The sequence below is a fragment of the Anabrus simplex genome, chromosome 5, assembly GCF_040414725.1.
Source record: "Anabrus simplex isolate iqAnaSimp1 chromosome 5, ASM4041472v1, whole genome shotgun sequence".
NCBI classification, from domain to species: Eukaryota; Metazoa; Arthropoda; class Insecta; order Orthoptera; family Tettigoniidae; genus Anabrus; species Anabrus simplex.
This window is the reverse complement of record NC_090269.1, coordinates 437958721-437978652: the sequence shown is the minus strand read 5'-3', so window position 1 is coordinate 437978652 and position 19932 is coordinate 437958721. Positions and strand designations below refer to the sequence as shown.

The following is a 19932-nucleotide window of genomic DNA, read 5'->3' as shown; positions in this document are numbered from 1 at the left end:
ACCCTATCAACGCAGTAATTAAAACTCAGAGGACTTTTTCTATTTGTGAAACTCACTACCTGACTTTTAACTCCATTTATCAACATACCATTGCCTGCTGTCCTTCTCACAACATTATCGAGGCCATGTTGCAGTTGCTCACAATCTTGTAACTTATTTATTACTCTATAGAGAATAACATCATCCGCAAAAAACCTTACCTCTGATTCCACTTGTTTACTCATATCATTTATATATATATAAGAAAACATAAAGATCCAATAATACTGCCTTGAGGAATTCCCCTCTTAACTTTTACAGGGACAGATAAAGCTTCACCTACTCTAATTCTCTGAGATCTATTTTCTAGAAATATAGCAACCCATTCAGTCACTCTTTTGTCTAGACCAATTGCACTCATTTTTGCCAGTAGTCTCCCATGATCCACCCTATCAAATGCTTTAGACAGGTCAATCGCGATACAGTCCATTTGACCTCCTGAATCCAAGATATCTGCTATACCTTGCTGGAATCCTACAAGTTGAGCTTCAGTGGAATAACCTTTCCGAAAACCGAACTGCCTTCTATCGAACCAGTTATTAATTTTGCAAACATGTCTAATATAATCAGAAAGTATGCCTTCCCAAAGCTTACATACAATGCATGTCAAATGTACTGGCCTGTAATTTTCAGCTTTATGTCTATCACCCTTTCCTTTATACACAGGGGCTACTATAGCAACTCTCCATTCATCTGGTATAGCTCCTCTGACCAAACAATAATCAAATAAGTACTTCAGATATGGTACTATATCCCAACCCATTATCTTTAGTATATCCCCAGAAATCTTATAAATTCCAGCCGCTTTTCTAGTTTTCAACTTTTGTATCTTATTGTAAATGTCATTGTTATGATATGCAAATTTTAATACTTCTTTAGCATTAGTCTCCTCCTCTATCTGGACATTATCCTTGTAACCAACAATCTTTATATACTGCTGACTGAATACTTCTGCCTTTCGAAGATCCTCACATACATACTCCCCTTGTTCATTAATTATTCCTGGAATGTCCTTCTTGGAACCTGTTTCTGCCTTAAAATACCTATACATACCGTTCCATTTTTCACTAAAATTTGTATGACTGCCAATTATGCTTGCCATCATGTTATCCTTAGCTGCCTTCTTTGCTAGATTCAATTTTCTAGTAAGTTCTTTCAATTTCTCCTTACTTCCACAGCCATTTCTTACTCTATTTCTTTCCATTCTGCACCTCCTTCTTAGTCTCTTTATTTCTCTATTATAATAAGGTGGGTCTTTACCATTCCTTACCACCTTTAAAGGTACAAACCTGTTTTCGCATTCCTCAACAATTGCTTTAAACCCATCCCAGAGTCTGTTTACATTTTTATTTACCGTTTTCCACCAATCATAGTTACTTTTTAGAAACTGCCTCATGCCTGCCTTATCAGCCATATGGTACTGCCTAATAGTCCTACTTTTAAGACCTTCCTTTCTATCACATTTATTTTTAACTATGACAAAAACTGCTTCATGATCACTAATACCATCTATTATTTCAGTTTCTCTATAGAGCTCATCTGGTTTTATCAGCACCACACTCAGGATATTTTTCCCTCTGGTTGGTTCCATCACTTTCTGATTCAGCTGTCCTTCCCATATTAACTTATTTGCCATTTGTTGGTCATGCTTCCTGTCATTCACATTTCCTTCCCAATTGACACCTGGTAAATTCAGATCTCCCGCTACACTCACATTTCTTTCCATGTCGTTTCCTACATAGCTGATAATCTTATCAAATAATTCTGAATCCATGTCATTGCTACCCTTTCCCTGTCTGTACACTCCAAATATATCAAGTTGCCTTTTATCTTTAGAAATTAGCCTTACACCTAGAATTTCATGTGTCTCATCTTTAACTTTTTCGTAGCTTACAAATTCTTCTTTCACCAGAATGAACACTCCCCCTCCCACCATTCTTATCATATCTCTACGATACACATTCCAGTTAAGTGAGAAAATTTCTGCATCCATTATATCATTTCTCAGCCAGGATTCAACCCCTATTACAATATCTGGTAAATATATATCTATTAAATTAATTCTATTCCTTTCCTTACAATACTTCTACAGTTCAACACTAACAATTTTATGTCATCCCTACTTGATTTCCAGTTCCCTGTTCCCTTATCACTGCTCCCTAGGCCACCCCGTTACCCTGAATGTACTTCCCTATTACCCTTCCAAACAGATTTCCTAACTTATACGTACCACTGCGGTTTAAGTGAAGGCCATCTGAGTGCAGATCCCTATCTCCTACCCACCCATAACCTAGATAAGAGCTAGTTACATAATATTAATACAAATGAATCGTTGAATGCACCAAATTAAAATGTAAATACTGTAGAACTGTTTATTTAAATTATAAATCTTTATTTTGATATGCATAATTGCACCAATTACTTTGGAGTTCAAATGTTTAATTTTACTACCATGTGTACTGTCATGCGCGAGTGGTGTCTGGATTAGTGTAAAATCGCATGCGAGCACTAGATTCTGCACGTTGTCACAAACCTGTTTGGAACTCGACAGCAACCTAGTGTTACATGTAATACAGATGTTGATTCCTATAGGGAATTTAAAATATTTGTCCCGAATGAGTAAATTTATAATACCAATATAATGGTCCGTTATTGGACATTATAAATTTTCCAGCTAACTCATTCTTGGTTGCCTGCGTTTCGCCCTCGTGTGCTAAGTTAGGCTCATCAGTTGGGACTTAGCACACCACCCAAGACGCAAGGCTAGTGCATACTGTGGAGGCCACTGCATAGGCTACTTGAAGCCACCAGCAGTGCCAATCCACTATGAGAGCTATGTCTCATTTCCAAAAATTGATGCCTGCCTGGCCATCAGATAATACAGATGTTGATTCCCATAGGGAATTTAAAATATTTGTCCCGAATGAGTAAATTTATAATACCAATATAATGGTCCGTTATTGGACATTATAAATTTTCCAGCTAACTCATTCTTGGTTGCCTGCATTTCACCCTCGTGTGCTAAGTTAGGCTCATCAGTTGGGACTTAGCACACCACCCAAGACGCAAGGCTAGTGCATACTGTGGAGGCCACTGCATAGGCTACTTGAAGCCACCAGCAGTGCCAATCCACTATGAGAGCTATGTCTCATTTCCAAAAATTGATGCCTGCCTGGCCATCAGATAATACAGATGTTGATTCCCATAGGGAATGAGCAGGAAAATACTAGAAGTGTTATGTCTCGTTTGTGATAACACTAAAATAGTACAATTTTGTAGTTAATGTATATCTACCCGATATTATCGTTAATGTTTTGAGGAAAATACATTGAAATATTATCATAATCATTTTTTATGTGGTTTTCCCCGTACTCATTCCTGCCCCCCCCCCCCCCCCCCAGTTGATGAAAATTTCTGGGGAGAACACTAGTTATACTTAAAAGAGAAATGAACTGTTGAAGAAATATTTTATTGACACTTGTTAGTGAGATGGGAATGGTTATCAGATATACTTCTACATATTGAATTTAATACTGAGATCAAAATGCTCTTTTATATTTTCAGCCTAAATTTCTTCTACACTCTAACGAATCACACTGCACCCATCATTTACATCATCACACCTGGAGTGGAAGCATACCTTCAAATAAAGTACTACGCCGAGATGTTCATGATACCTAGAGAGAGGTTCCTTCATGTCGAAATGGGTGATGGAATGGAAGAGGTGAGCTGTCATATTTCATTCCTTTTTGCAGTGCACTAGGTGATCATTACTCAGAAACTAGTCAAGCTGATGACAAGGTAAGTTACTAGGAAGTTGTAATTTCTTATTTTCCAATTTATACAAAATACATTCTTCCTTACTGTTAACATAGCTGAGTTCATATTTATAGAGTGATCAGATTCAACTAACGTATTCACCTCATGACCATGACATACATGGAAACTACGTTAGTGAGTCAATAAGTATCTGCTCTAATTGTCTTTAGGTTGGCTCTATGTGCTCACCAGCCACTAGATGGCACCGTTGTCTACGTCTATGGTAGGTTTCACCATTATCAGATCAGTACAGTTTGCGCTGTTATGACATCAAGATGGCCACACCACTCTCTGTTTGCACCAAGGAAGAACAGCGCTCTGTAATCTGTTTTGTATGGTCTGAGGATGTAGAAGGAGCGGAAATTCATAGAAGACTTTCAGCACAATATGGCGGCAATGTTTTTGCCACAGCGAAGTGTTTACCATTGGATTTGACAGTTCAGTAGGGCTTGCACGAGCGTTAAGGATAAGGAAAGATCTGAGCGTCCATCTACAGCCTTAACTGATGGCAATATTGAACGAGTGTGTGATATGATCCTGAATAACAGACGAGTGACTGTTGATCACGTGGTGAACTATTTGCACATTAGCCATAGTTCTGCATATGTAATCGTGCGTAACAGGCTTCACTTTCACAAAGTCCATTTGAGATTGGTTGCAAAACAACTCAGTATTAATAATCTTGTCTATAATGGCCAGTATTGGGTCCATATTGACTTAATCACAGTAAATAGAGAGATGCATGATCCGCTAGTCAATACGGTATTGACTAGGCAAATCATCCGTCTCTCTATTTACCATGAAAAACTCAATGGCGTGAGAATCTGTTAGCATCTACCGGACCGTCATGCTAACTAAGGTGAAACGTTTCTGAAATGGATCAACGTGGGTTCACCACTTCGAACCAGAGAGCAAACATCAGAGCACGAAATGGAAGCATCTGGTGTGGCGAAACATTGTCCCCGTAGTGTGCTGAAAGTCTTCTATGAATTTCTGCTCCTGGTACACCCTCAGACCACAAAAAATGGATTACGGAATGCTATTCATACTTGGTGCAAACAGCACTGAAAACTACCACAACAGAAAGTCAATTAGAGCAAAATTGCAGATACTTATTGAATTGCCCTCATAATAAACTTTCTTTATTTCGTGAATCCATCCTGACAGACATGCAGGTGCCTATAGGCTGTCTGCACCACACACCGTTATCATTACTATAAGGATTTGCTCTCAGAACTGTTCAAATTGTGATGGCCATTCCAACAGCTCAGAGGTCTTATTTCCATACAACTACAGGTCTACACACAGAGGCTGCTAAATCTGAAGAAGATGTTTGTACATCAAGAAACGAGATTAGAAAGTGTACATTTCTTCAGAGAACTACATTTCCGAATGGAGGTTGTTCAGGCGGTAGAGCTTTTCACATGTCGTATCATGAAATGAACGATGTACAGTAATAGGGCAGTTATTCAGGAAATGTAGGTATTTATGAAGCAAGTTCTACATTTTTTTTACTTGTGATTATTTTTGATAGCTTCATACATAAGGCATCCATGCAAAACACTTATTAATGAATCTTTTTGTGTACTTGTGAATGTTATTTAAAACTCTGCAGGACTTGTTTGAGACACAAGCTGTTTGTTTAGTTGTTCATCAGTGTTTGTGTTTATCATGCCCCCTCCTGGTCACCTGTGATGTAAAGAGATATTCAGCTTTCCTTAATTCTCCATGTTTCTGTGTATCTCTAACATCGTATAATTTACTCGTACACAGTAAAATCTCGTTAAGCCTTTTCTGCAGGGGAAAGGGAAAAAGAACATGTTAAGCTAGAAAATGCATTACTGATTATATGAATAAAAAGTATCCAACAGGGATATGGAAACTCTAGATACGATTTTTTCAAACTTGCCATTTTACTTCATCTATCCACGAGTACTAGAGACCCATGTACCATTTCTAAAGATGAGAGGAAAATATTAAAAAGCATGAGAAGAAAACAAAAACCTTTTCCACTGGGGCTTATAAAATAACAAGAGTACTGAAAGGTGTGAAGAAACACAAGTGCATCAGGCCACTCACACTCTTTCTAAAACAAATGTTAGCAGAAGCCTTCTATTTTGGAGCAGAGGGTTGTTAAACACTATAAATTATGAGTTATAGGATCCACTCAACCATGTGCAACTGGGAGGAATGACTTTGGCCACCATTTTGAAGTAGATGAAACTTCGACCAACTCGAGCGATCGAGATGAAACTCGAAGGTACGAGTTCAACATTCGTGACCTCTGCGGTCTTAAAGATGTGGACTCCAGTCTACTTTTTTGATGTATTTTAATTTTGTGTTCATTAGTACCGGTAAGTAAGGAATTTTACGACTTTGTCCGTATCTTTAACTAGGCTATCACAAGACAAATGTGCACCATACTAGTCAATTTCACATGGTTATGTTCCTATTCCAGATATAAGCTACCTATCATGCAACAAATATTCGCTATGCTTCTCTGTATTAATCAGCATAAAACAAATTTCTAACTTCTGAATTGAATGTCAAGTTCAAGCACAAATATGCTCACTCTATTACTCAATAATCTAGATTTAATAGTCTAAGAATCGGGTCTTTAAATATGCGTTGTGCTAAGTGAGAAAATGTGTTAATGAGAAATGGATTAACGAGGTTTCCCTGTATTTGTTTGCAAGTTTACATACAGACAATTTCACCATCCGTAACGTTAATTTTAAAATATAATCTTGCTTATCATTAGAACTTTTATCACTTTAAAATCATATCTCCTGTTTTGCAGCGGGCCCTAAATTTCTTGTATGAAGCGTCTGCCACAGGCTATTGGTTACTTCTTGAGAGTTGTCACTTGGTTCCTCGCTTCCTGAGAAAACTAGACGATATATATGAAAGCTCTTACTTCAGAAATCAAGACTTCAGATTGTGGTTGACAACTGATCTTACTTATTTTCCACCTGGAATATTACAGCGTTCCTTAAGAGGTAATTTGACATTTTTTTTGTTATTTCTATAAACTAGATGTATACTTTATGATCACGTTGAGATCAAACAATCCTTTACTTTTTCCAGTTGTTCAAGAACCACGTCCAACTTTGGGAGAAAGAATAAAGAACAAATATTGCCTGCTAAATGAAACAGGAGAAATAGACACCAAATTTCATGAGCTAGCCTTTAATCTCATGTACTGTATAGCCTTCATGCATGAGGTGTTCCAGGTAAGAACTGTCACTACACGTTACTGTATGTATACAGGGTGAGTTTCTCCTCTTTGGCAAAAAGTGAGGGAGGGAAGATGATCAGGAAGTATAGTACACTAAACTGCCGTTCTTGTAGCACAACTGTATCCTGCTAAGATAACAATTGAACATTGAGGCCTACATCTGATGATGATAGAGAAGCTGTCATTTCTTAGTAAGATACACAACGTTTGCAATTTCAGTGTAACTGTAAATAGTTATTGATCATACTGCAATCTGTGAGCCAACTGTTGAAGAATACGCCTCATGTAACAAACCATTGCTGGGCTGGCGAGAAATAACTGGCGGTACATGCATGCTATGATGAGCAAAGATTGGACAACATGGAGGTAGCTTCTGTAGTAGTCAATGTTGAGTAGACCTATTTTGCTTGGCAGAGACAACACAACATGATGCAGGTTCCCATCCAAGTTTGACAAACTGTAATTTATAAACCCTGTGTCACTGAACAATAATTCTCCTTATAATTGCCTTCCTACATTTTGCCATGGAGAAGAGACTCGCCCTGTACATACTGAATTTTATTTAAAATATTTTGTAAAAGTATAATTAGGGGATTTAAAATCTGCACATTTTTTTAAATACACTGCCTAATACAAAGATTGAAGCACACCATTGGCTGGTATGTAAATGACAGGTAGAATGGTCACCAGAGTGTTGTTACCACATAGGGGCCATGAACAGTGAGTCATCACTGTGAAGGACATGGAGGTGCTACATAATCGTGTAAGACAGCGTTATTAACACCTGAAAGTCTTTAAAATGGCCTTGTGGGTCTCCATTTGGCCGGCTCCTCGAATCGTTCCACATCCAGATTTGCGGGGTATTCGGATATGACAGTGGCCCAATGTTGGACTGCATGGGAATGTGAGGGCAGCGATACTCATCGTCAATCAACCAAGTCTGGCCACCGCTAGATGTGCACCGAGCTTCAGTCTGTGCCTGCCATCCGAGAACAAGTAACATTCTGTGTCATCCCACACTAGCAGCGGACAATCCCACGCATAGATTGCTGTTATAACCACATTTGGAGTGGTGCCATCGCTGGGAAGCATGGACAACTGATGAATAACACTGCATTGTGTTCAGCGATGCATTGAGTTTCTGCGCTCCCCTGGATGACGGTCGTCTGCAAGTACGGCGGCAACCTGGGGAGAGGTCCCATTCTTCCAATGTTTTGGAGAGGCACAGCGGTGTTACCCCTGGTGTCTTGGTGTGGACAGGCCTTGGGTATGACTTCAGGCAATGACTTGAGTTGATTGAGGGAACACTGACGGGTCAACGGTACATCACAAACATCCTGCATACTCGCATGTTACGTCTCATGCAACGGTATCATGGTGCCATTTTTTAACAGATCAATGATCTACGTCTCTATGAACTGTTCATTTGCTCCTGTGGCCAGCAATATCCCCAAATCTGTCCCCAGTAGAACATGCATGGGATGAGCTTGGACATTAACTCCATCCCAGTACCAGTATCCAGGATATTAAGGACCAGTTACAATGTCAGCTTACCTCAGGAGAGGATACGATGGCTTGGCTTTATGATACTCTTCACAACCGAATCAGTGCATGCATCCAGGCCAGAGAGCGTGCAGCTTCATACTGATAAGTGAGATCGTGTTGCCAAGTTCTTTGTAAATTTGACTCGATTTTGTTATCACTGAAATAACATACCCTCGCAACATGTGAAGTTTTGTTTTATTTCCTGATCTCCTTGTGGGTACTTCAAGTTTCTTTTTTTTTCAAGCATTGTATGTAAGACCATGTCATGAGTTTTCTATTCATGCTATGTGAGAGACTTACACTTCCATTTTGCTATTTTCGTAGATGCTGTCTCTTAATTTCCACCTTTCAGAAGTACAAAAGACTGTCCCTTTGAAAGGATGTGTCATTTCATTCTATGGAAACAAACATATTTTGAACAATTGGTGAGAGTTTCTTGAATTCTTATACAGAATGCTGTAAAATACTCAGAGATTTGATTTAATAGATTGTTGAATATTTTACATGTAGAGTTTATGGTATTTAGCATCTACTGCAAATAGACACAAACATTGTTCATATAAGACAGAGCTGAAGTGCACTTATGTACCATAATGTGAGTTCTGACAGGTGAATCGTATGTCTGTTTTGGTACTAATGTTTAACCTCCATATTATGCTGAGCCATTCAGATTATGAATTCTTCGAATAGGAGGGCCTTTTCAAGTTTCAGAATTTTGTTGATCGATTATTACAATAGCGCCTGTAAGTGTTTGGAGAACAAAATATTTTGCAACAGTTACATTCACAACACTGTTTTGCCTCTTGTATAGCAAATAACATAAAACATGAACAACAAAAACATATATCAAAACAAATTAACATTGTTTGTAACACCCTGCAGACTAAATTGCAGCACCTCAGCATCCTCGAAAACCGTTAAATGATTTAGTGAGCCATAAGCCATTATTCTATACTTGTGCCTGAGATCAGCGGTGATATGTCGGACTGTCATTCTAGGGTCTGTCTATTCTCTCAGTTGACTTTCAAGGTCGACCTTGTACTGTGTACAGTGTTTTCCAGTCACGTTGTGGCGGTAGGTGTTGTATTATAATTATTATTATAGTTATTATTATTTATTCACAAAAGATACAAAGGGGATCGTGGCAACAAGAGGATAACTGTGGATGGTACAAGTGGGAAAGATTTAAAATAGCAATAAGTACAAATAGTTAGGAAAATACAAGGGAACTAGGGGATGAACAAGAATTACCAACTTCGCATGAACAAAACAGATGGATTCAACCACAAGACACAAGTTAAGAATAGCACAGCAAGAAAATGTTGGAAGATCAGAACACATTTCACAATAGATTTTACAGATGACAGTTACATAAATATGACTTGGATTTTATCCGAATAGAATAAACAGACACGTACAGGAAGCAACACAGATGTTTCCCGACCAATGGTACAATGAGTAAAGAAAGATTACAGAAATAGGAAAACAATTGAATAGGAGGGTGCCAAAGGACAACATTTTAAATTACCAAGTCCAGGGATACCATAAGACTTGACCTGAATTGAGAATAGTACATTATGGCAAATGATGAGTTCTAGAAAACACTCGATACAGCAGAGATGCATTTAGGCTCAATAGAACAAAGTTACCAGTCCAGAGGTTGAGTATAAGAGATCTTCAAAGTAGAAACATTTTAAAGCACAGAAGTACAAAACGTTTTCGAGCACACTGACAAAATAATGTTCACCTTCACATAAATTCTAGCAGCGTATAAGTTAAAGGAATTAAAGATCAACTTCTCTCTTGTCGATAATGGTACAACTACTCGAAAACATAGTCATGCAAAGTTTAAAATACCTTACGATCGAATACTAAAGTCCTATATTGAGAGGAAAATTTACAGCACATGGCACAAAGATGTTCCCTCTCTCCAACAGCTGAAGAAGGCCTCGAAGTCGTACGCAAGGAGTGCTCCTTATATAGGCCAGCTGGAGAGGGGAGGTACAGGGGTAATTATGACACACGGCACTGGAAGCACTGAGAAAATCCATGAAGAGTGTAGAGTCCACGAATCGATGACGTCATCCAGGTTTGACGCAGGTAATCACCGGACAGTAGTCCCTTAGCTGTGGCAGTGTGTGGATGTCAAACATCGGGAAGAAAGCAATGGAAAATGACGAATGCGGCGGTGTTACAAGATAACAGTTGTCTTGATATGTTAAGTCCCTCCTGCAAGGAATATACTAAACTACATCGAGTACACTTTACACTTACGAGGTGGCATTGGACTAGTTCATTACCCTGCAATACACAATTGAGAATGACTTCTTGTCATAATACTGCCATTAGAAAACACTTATTGTCCACTCTGGTGGATTGTGCAACTCCCATCCACCCTCATGCATTATAGCTGGATTGTATGAGTTCATTTAGAGGTCAAAAACACTATGTCAGAAGGCTTTTGAGTGCTACTGTTATTAAGAACTGAAAAGACTTTACATTATCCATATCATTATGGTCAAAATTATGGAATGGAAAATAACTATCCTATTCCAATTAATAAAATATATTTTGAAGAACCTTTTTTTTTTTTCTTTCTTTCAGGAACGTCGAAAGTTTGGAAAATGGGGCTGGAATGTTCCATATGCATTCAGTGACATGGATTTCCTCATAGCTTGGAGAATTATGAAGACTATCTTGAAAAGGCCAGGAATGCAGAATGATTCATCTCCTGATTGGGTACTTATCCACCTCCTTATTGGACAGGTAAGCTTGAGACTTTTGGTGTAATTTCACTTAATCTACCTATTGCTTGAAGTTATGAGCAATAATATTGGAGATACCTAGCTAGTAGCATATAGCACTGATGAAAGTGGTGATGTGGCATGTCATGGACTCCTCAGCACATTGGGTAGCCGTACTGATTCATGATCGCTGCACAGTCTCCCATAATGCACAGCTATTGTTTTGAGTAGTATCCCGGATGGGCACATCCCATCTTGACAATATTCCAGATCTGTTCAGTATGATTGAGGCCAGGTGACATTGGGGGCCATGTATCTCTAACAAATCCACTGTCCACAAATTTTTGAGTGATAGGCTTCAGGTACAGATATTTTGCAGTGTGCTGCAGGTGGAAAATGAGTGAACATGTCCCGACATCACATTTCTACCCTGTATCATTCGCTGCTGAGGGTTTTGCCAGATGCACCATGGGTCCATTTTGTTGAAACTTATCAAACATCTCCCTTGGTAAATTATTCCACTCCCTAACTCCCTTTCCTATAAACAAAAATTTGCATCTGTTTATCCTCTTGAATCCCAACTTCATATTGTGATCTTTCCTACTCTAAAAAACAGCACTCAAACTTATTCGTCTACTAATGTCATTCCACTCCATCACTCCCCTGACAGCTCAGAATGTACCACTTACATAAAATCAACTTCATGGTCCGTATTGCACTTTAACAGATTCACAACTATGTATTATTTATATTCCACCTTGTCGATACATTAGTTGTTTAAGGCAACTTATTGGTTAAAAGTGGTACATGTTTTGTATATTATTAACATCTTCAGCCACATAACACTGTTTAGATGAAAAATTCATATATTGACAAAGTATCAATGCTTTGAGAGAAAATGTCCTTAAAAAAATAGCATAAGAAGATTATCGAACATCTTCGTTGGTAAATTATTCCAGATTTCAGATTAAATGACAACATTAAAAACAAAATATCATGAGAAAATACATAATTGCTATTTACAATTGAAAGCGGCTGTCAAGGAAACACTTGTACAATAGTCAATAGAGAATATGTCCGGATGAATATTGTTTTCTTAAAAAATTCATGTTAAAGATTTAAAAAAAAAAAGCCAATTTATAAATTCAAAATTATTCATTTTTTAAGTAATTGTCAAAATGAAGAAGTCTAGGTTTCATAATGTGGCTCTTATTACTATTGGAGATGATAATATCGCTAATTCCTAGTTGTCAATTCTTTTTAAACCATAAAAAAGACAAGAGATACTGTTCCAGAGGAAGGCCTTATTTACCTTAACCCCACTTATTTCGCAGTCATCGAGAACCCATTTGAACGTTTGGGTTTGACCTAACACAAATGAAAATTCCCACTCATTTCAACCTCCATCCTGTCTAAATGTTTGACATTTTGACCTGAATATTTCTGAATTATATATATTATCCAATAACCAACTTTCCATTCCCACAATTTATATCAGGGTCACTCGCATCAACTACGTTTTTGAATTTTGTAATTTTGTTACCAATAATTCCACAGTTTACATGCAACAATCTAAGAAACTTATCTGATCTGGTATCACTGCTTCTCACAATATCCTGTTCGTGGCCCCATTACCACTCTAGCTGCTCCCATCCTGGATCGTCGTTCGACTGCCCGTTCTGCGCCGTTATGCGGTTGGGTGGAAACCCTTGAAGAGAGTTCACCTAGTCTCATCACTCCTTGCTGGTTCAGGTGAAGTCCCTGTTGTCAGTCCAACTGTTGCCATCTTTAAAGAGTGATCCAGGACTTTTAGCCACCCACTGAAGCTCTTCATTCAATCGGCCAATCTTCTTCCATGATACATCTGGTCTCCTTAGTATACCACTAATTAAATTTGCTTTCGAGAATATTTTTCATATCTCACTTAGTTTACAAAAGAGTACATTTATTGTTCTGCCTATGCAATACAATCAGTACCATGTTATGTGGTTAATTAGACATAGAAAATCTGAATATTATGGGGACATGTTTTGCCCTTCTTACTGGGCATCATCAGCCATATCAATTTAATGAGAGTGATGATTTGTAACATTTTCATAGTCGAGTCCACTAGACCATGAATGTCACCCCATTATGTATTCATTCCATTGCCGTTTTAAATCATTAGTTTTTACGTGGAGAATTACTACTTCCTCATTCCTACCGCATTCTTTCACTGACCTACTGTCCTGTGCTATATGCCAAATGGTAGAATCACCAAACACCACACAGTTTACCGGTGTAATATTCTCCACAGATGAATCAATGCCTACATTTCTCAAATACAGTTCCTGTAACTTCTTTTGTAGCTTTGCAATTATGAGATTTGCTTCATTTAATTCCTGCTGAAATTTGTCAATTTTTGCTTTGTCGCTAGTCACATTCCCATTCACAAAACGCTCGCTACATGCCATCCTTTCCTTATCACTGTCCAGGGCCTGTAGCTTACTTGAACTGAAATGGTACGACACTCCACACGTTTCACACTTAGCACCAAATGTTAAGTTCCTCTTATATCTCATACTCTTCACGTTCACCACCTCTTCTGAAGCTACATGAACAGGGCCCGGATTTAAGTCCAAGCCTCCTAGTTTAGTAATTAGTGCCAATGATATAACACTGCCCGGATAACTGCCTGCTGCAGGTCTGCATTCCAGCACGCACTCCACAGCCCCCTGCCTGCTTGCCCTGCTGCTCGCCAAGCTGATAATGAAATTCGCATTGCTGCACAAATGTGTCTGCTCTCTTAAAAAGTCAACTAGCAACTCCTTGATGTTGTTCGGCTGAGATCAACTTAGACGTGGACAATGCAAAGTACAATGTCGAACGTGATTCTTGATAGTAGTGAATCTGAAAGATAAGAAGGGGCATGAAAAGAAAGGTTCTCCCAAGAAATACTAACTGCAGATTATGAAAAAGATACAGTATGGCGTTTTACTCTCCTCATGGGACCGTACAGTGGAACTTGTTAGTAGAGCAGGTACCGTAATAACCAGTGTGTGTTTTTGTGTACAAGGAGAGGAGGGGAAGGAATGGGAGCAGAAGGAAGTGGAGGAAGGGGAGGCTTATATTGTGTGAAAATTTGGTTTAAAATTTACAGTGATAATTTAAAATCTGTTTTACACATGACATAAGCTTCTAGTAATAAACTTAAACCAAATTTACATACAACATAAGCTTCCCCTTCCTCCTGTTCCTGCTCCTTCCCGTCCTCTCCCTGTACACAAAAACACACATGGTACAAGCTTCAGTTAGTGCTGTACTAATAACAAGTTCTACTCCACCGTCCTATGGGGAGAGTAAAAAGCCATACCGTACCAAAATCTGCAGTTAGTATTTCTTGGGAGAACCTTTCTTTATTTTCCTTCTTATCTTTTAGATTCACTACCATCAACATTCAAGTCCCGCATTGTACTTCACGTTGTCCACCTCTAAGGTGAGTACATTTAACTTTATAGTTGATCTCATCCAAACAACATCATACTAGTACAGTGTTATAAATTTACACTATATTTTAACTTCCCAATGAAGTTAGATCAGGTACATCCTGATACTGTATGCGACAGTAGATGGTACTACCTGCGACTGTCTGGCCGAGGGTTGAGTGGCTGTTATCAAACCTGACAAACTAAGGGAGAACCAATAGCTATGGGCAGAGGAGATCACCCTTAGAGGGCTTGTTGAAGCCATTGCGTAGGAAAAGACACATGAATTCAACTGGAAGCTGCTACCTTGCAGATGTGGCAGGGGGACTGCTAAAGGCTAAGGGAGATAACCCTGACAGAAAATATTCTCTAACATTAGGCCTAGCAAGTCAGTCGGAAAGTAACTGCAATCGCTTTCAACACTTGTACAAGCCTTGGATGCAAACAAAGAACTTGGAGTAGACAACAGCACCTGCAGACCCACACCAGGTACAGCCTGATGATAGGCCAAGCCTTGCGATTGTGCAACAATCCTAGAGAAGACAACACACTCAAATAGGAACAATCAGTGTACTGAGTTTGACTGGGAAATATGAAGAGTTAGTGGACATCATGGAGAGAAGGAAAATATCATTCCTAGGACTGAGTGAAACTAAACGGAAAGATACAGGGAAGAAAGAGTTGAGGAAAAACTATATCCTCTACTGGAATGGTAACAACAGAGAGATGAGAAATGGAGTAGGACTGATATTGTCAAGAATTAGATGGTATTACAAAGATCCAGTACATCCATGAGAGGATTATAAAGGCAACAGTACACCTTGGGAAAGAGAAGCTGACACTGTTACAAGTGCATGCCCCTCAGATGGGTTGCAATCAAGATGGAAAAGAATAAGTTTCTCGAAGACCTAGAAGAGACCATTAGGGGACCTCAGTGCACAGCTTGGGACAGACAGGAAGGTGATGGGACCACATGGCTATGGGAGAAGGAATTCAGAAGGGGAACATCTCCTAGACTTCTACATAAGAAAGTTTGGTAGTAAAAAGTGGTTGGTTCAACAAAAGAGACAGTCACAAGACTACCCATTACAGCTGGGATGGGAAGAGCAAGACGGTCATTGACTATGTCATTACAGATAAAGAAAGAAGTAGACTTGCGACTGATGTCAAGGTGATTCCAAGTGAGAACCTCAATAGTGACCACCGGTTATTAGTAGCAGATCTGAAAGACATTACTGTACCCAAGATAAAAACCAGGAAATTACCTAAGATTAAGATATGGGAACTACAACAGATTGGAAAAAGGACCGACTATCAGGACCATATAAGAGGACAACTGCCTACAGAAGAAGTGGAGAGTGGTGAGGTAGAGTGGACAAGATTTAAAAACACCTTGATAAAAGAAGCAATAGAGGTTGGTGGGAAGACAAGTGTGAGAGTAAGGGAAAAAGAGACACTCTCGTGGAATGAAAGAGTAAGATCCTCAATAAAAGAAAGGAACATGGCACCAAAAAAAAAAAAAAATGGGATAGAGAGAAATCCAAGCCAGAACAGGTAAGGGATGAGGGAAAGATCAGAGACTTTGAGAAAGTTTACCGGGACAAGAAACTGAGAGTTAAAAGAGTAGTAGAAGATGAGAAGATAAATTGTTGGGAGAAATTTGCTCAAAAACTGAAGGAAAACAGCAGAGGCAATATGAAACTATTGTTCAGAGTGATCAAAAACAAAAGGAATTCAGTTGAAACTAACAAAGCAATTGAAGATCCTAATGGAAACCTGGCCAGGAAAGAAGAGGACATCAGAGAGGTTCTGAGGAATCATTTTGATCACCTATTGAACAAGACAGAAAGCAAATCAGAAAACTAAAGAACCAGCTGTTGAAAACTGCACAGAGGAACCTCCCACTACTTGGGCAGAAGCAGAAGCAGCCCTTAAGAAGATGCCACAAGGAAAATCCCCAGGAATTTATGAAGTCAGCACGGACATGATTAAAGCAGCAGGAGTCCGGGGTTTACAGTGGCTAAACAGAGTGCTCAATACAGTTTGGAAAGATGGCAAGATACCTACTGGTTGGAGCAAGGGTGTCATTATCCCCCTGTTTAAGAAAGGAAATAGCAAAAATGCTTCAACTGCGGGGGAATAACACTCTTTCTCATGGGCTTAAGATTCTGGAGAAAATCTTAGATAGCAGATTGTGAGTCATCTTAGAGCCCCAGTTTGCAGAGGAACAGTATGGCTTCAGGCCTAACAGGTCCACAACAGACCTAATCTTCAGTGTCCATATGTTATTGGAAAAATATTGGGGAAAAGGCAAAGATCTGTTTATGGTTTTCCTTGACATTGAGAAGGCATATGACAGCATTGCAAGAGAGAAGATATGGGAATGCTTGAGTAAAAGGAATGTGCCAGAGGGACTGGTGAGGAAAGTTCAGATGCTGTATGAGAACTGTAGCAGCTGTGTGTGATTGGGTGACGGACATTCATACTGGTTCAAGACCAAAAGTGGAGTCCAGCAAGGCAGTGCACTATCCCCATTATTGTTTATCACCATCATGGATAACATAATGAAGAAAAAGAAAACCTCTGGTGAAATAAACACATTGGCCTTTGCTGATGATGTTATAATCTGGGGAGAAACTGAGGAACAGGTACAGTTGAGACTCAATGAATGGAAGGTTAAGTTCCAGGAGTTCAGTCTCAAGATAAGGAAACTCAAAACAGTAGTGAAGGCAATAAACATAGAGAGACGACCAGCGAACATCATGCTAGGAAACCATCCACTAGAAAGTGTGAAAAGCTTTACATGCCTCGGCAGTGTAATATCTAATAAGAAGGTGGCAAATAAAGTGCAGAAGAGTTCTCTCTTTTACCAGCAAGTAAAAACACTCCTTGGAATCCGAAAGTACCAACAAAATCAAAGCTGGTGATGTTCAGTCAGTATTTCTACCAATCTTAACCTATGGTATTGAAACCTTCACCCTCACTAAGAAAGACTCATCAAGGTTGCAGACATCTGAGATGAAGTTCCTTAGATCATACATACATACATTATCATTATAGACTTATGTCTTTCAGCGTTCAGTCTGCAAGCCTCTGTGAGTTTACTAAACATCGCCACAATCCTCAATTTGCAACTAGTGTTGTGGCCTCATTTACTTTGTATAACTCTTATCTTTAAATCGTTAGAAACTGAGTCTAACCATCGTCATCTTGGTGTACCTCTACTTCTCTTACCCTCCATAACAGAGTCCATTATTCTTTTAGGTAACCTATCCTACTCCATTCGCCTCACATGACCCCACCACCAAAGCCGGTTTATGCGTACAGCTTCATCCATAGAGTTCATTCCTAAATTAGCCTTTATCTCCTCATTCCGAGTACCCTCCTGCCATTGTCCCCACCTGTTTGTACCAGCAATCATTCTTGCTACTTTTACGTCTGTTACTTCTAACTTATGAATAAGATATCTAACCTGAGTCCACCCAGCTTTCGCTCCCGTAAAGCAAAGTTGGTCTGAAAACAGACCGATGCAAAGATAGTTTCGTCTGGGAGCTGACTTCCTTCTTACAGAATACTGTTGATCGCAACTGCGAGCTCACTGCATTAGCTTTACGACACCTTGATTCAATCTCACTTACTATATTACCATCCTGGAAGAACACACAACCTAAGTACATGAAATTATCGACCTATTCTAGCATTGTGTCACCAATCTGACATTCAGTTCTGTTGAATTTCTTACCTAGTGACATCAATTTAGTTTTTTGAGAGGCTAATTTTCATACCATACTCATTGCACCTATTTTCAAGTTCCAAGATATTAGACTGCAGGCTTTCGGCACAATCTGCCATTAAGGCCAAGTCGTCAGCACAGGCCAGACTGCTTACTACATTTCCACCTAACTGAATCCCTCCCTGCCATTTTATACCTTTCAGCAGATGATCCATGTAAACTACGAACAGCAAAGGTGAAATATTGCAGCCTTGTCTAACTCCTGTAAGTACCCTGAACCAAGAACTCATTCTACCATCAATTCTCACTGAAGCCCAATTGTCAACATAAATGCCTTTGATTGATTTTAACCGAGCTCGATAGCTACAGTCGCTTAAGTGCGGCCATTCGGAAGATAGTACGTTCGAACCCCACTGTCGGCAGCCCTGAAAATGGTTTTCCGTGGTTTCCCATTTTCATATGTACCTTAATTAAGGCCACGGCCACTTCCTTCCCACTCCTAGCCCTTTCCTGTCCCATCGTTGCCATAAGACCTATCTCTGTCGGTGCGACGTTAGGCAACTAGCAAAAAAAAAAAAGATTGATTTTAATAATCTACCTATAATTGCATAGTCCCCCAGTATAGCGAACACCTTTTCCCTCGCTACCCTGTCATATGCTTTCTCTAGATCTACGAAACATAAACACAACTGCCTATTCCTCTCGTAGCATTTTTCAATTACCTGGCGCATAGTGAAAATCTGATCCTGACAGCCTCTCTGTAGTCTGAAACCACACTGGTTTTCATCCAACTTCCTCTCAACGACTGATCGCACCCTCCCTTCCAAGGTGTCAGTGAATACTTTCCCTGGTATACTAATCAATGAGATACCTCGATAGTTGTTGCAATCCTTCCTGTTCCCTTGCTTATAGATAGGTGCAATTACTGCTTTTGTCCAATCTGGAGGTACCTTACCAACACTCCATGCTAATCTTACTACTCTATGAAGCCATGTCATCCCTGCCTTCCCACTATACTGCACCATTTCAGGTCTAATTTCAACTATTCCTGCTGCTTTATGACAGTAGAGTTTATTTACCATCTTTTCCACTCCTCAAGCATAATTTCACCAACATCATTTTCCTCCTCCCCATGAGCTTGGCTGTTTGCAACACCACCAGGAAGATTTCCTTTTACATTGAGAAGATGTTAAAAATATTCCCTCCACCTCTCCAGTGATTCTCTGGGATCTATTATGAGTTCACCTGAATTACTCAAAACACTGTTCATTTCCTTTTTCCTTCCCTTCCTAAGATTCTTTATTACTGTCCAGAAAGGTTTCCCTGCTGTTTGACCTAGCCTTTCCAGGT

General features: G+C 39.3%; 1 protein-coding gene across 1 annotated transcript in view; it reads left to right on the top strand.

Moving 5' to 3' along the window:
- The window catches only part of LOC136874212 (dynein axonemal heavy chain 10), a 350423-nt gene that overhangs the window by 260275 nt on the left and 70216 nt on the right, over positions 1 to 19932 (top strand). Inside the window, exons 19-22 of the mRNA XM_067147852.2 lie at positions 3604 to 3763; positions 6659 to 6857; positions 6946 to 7091; positions 11246 to 11407. Coding sequence (XP_067003953.2) covers positions 3604 to 3763; positions 6659 to 6857; positions 6946 to 7091; positions 11246 to 11407 — 667 coding nt within the window. The remainder of the gene's footprint in view (positions 1 to 3603; positions 3764 to 6658; positions 6858 to 6945; positions 7092 to 11245; positions 11408 to 19932) is intronic.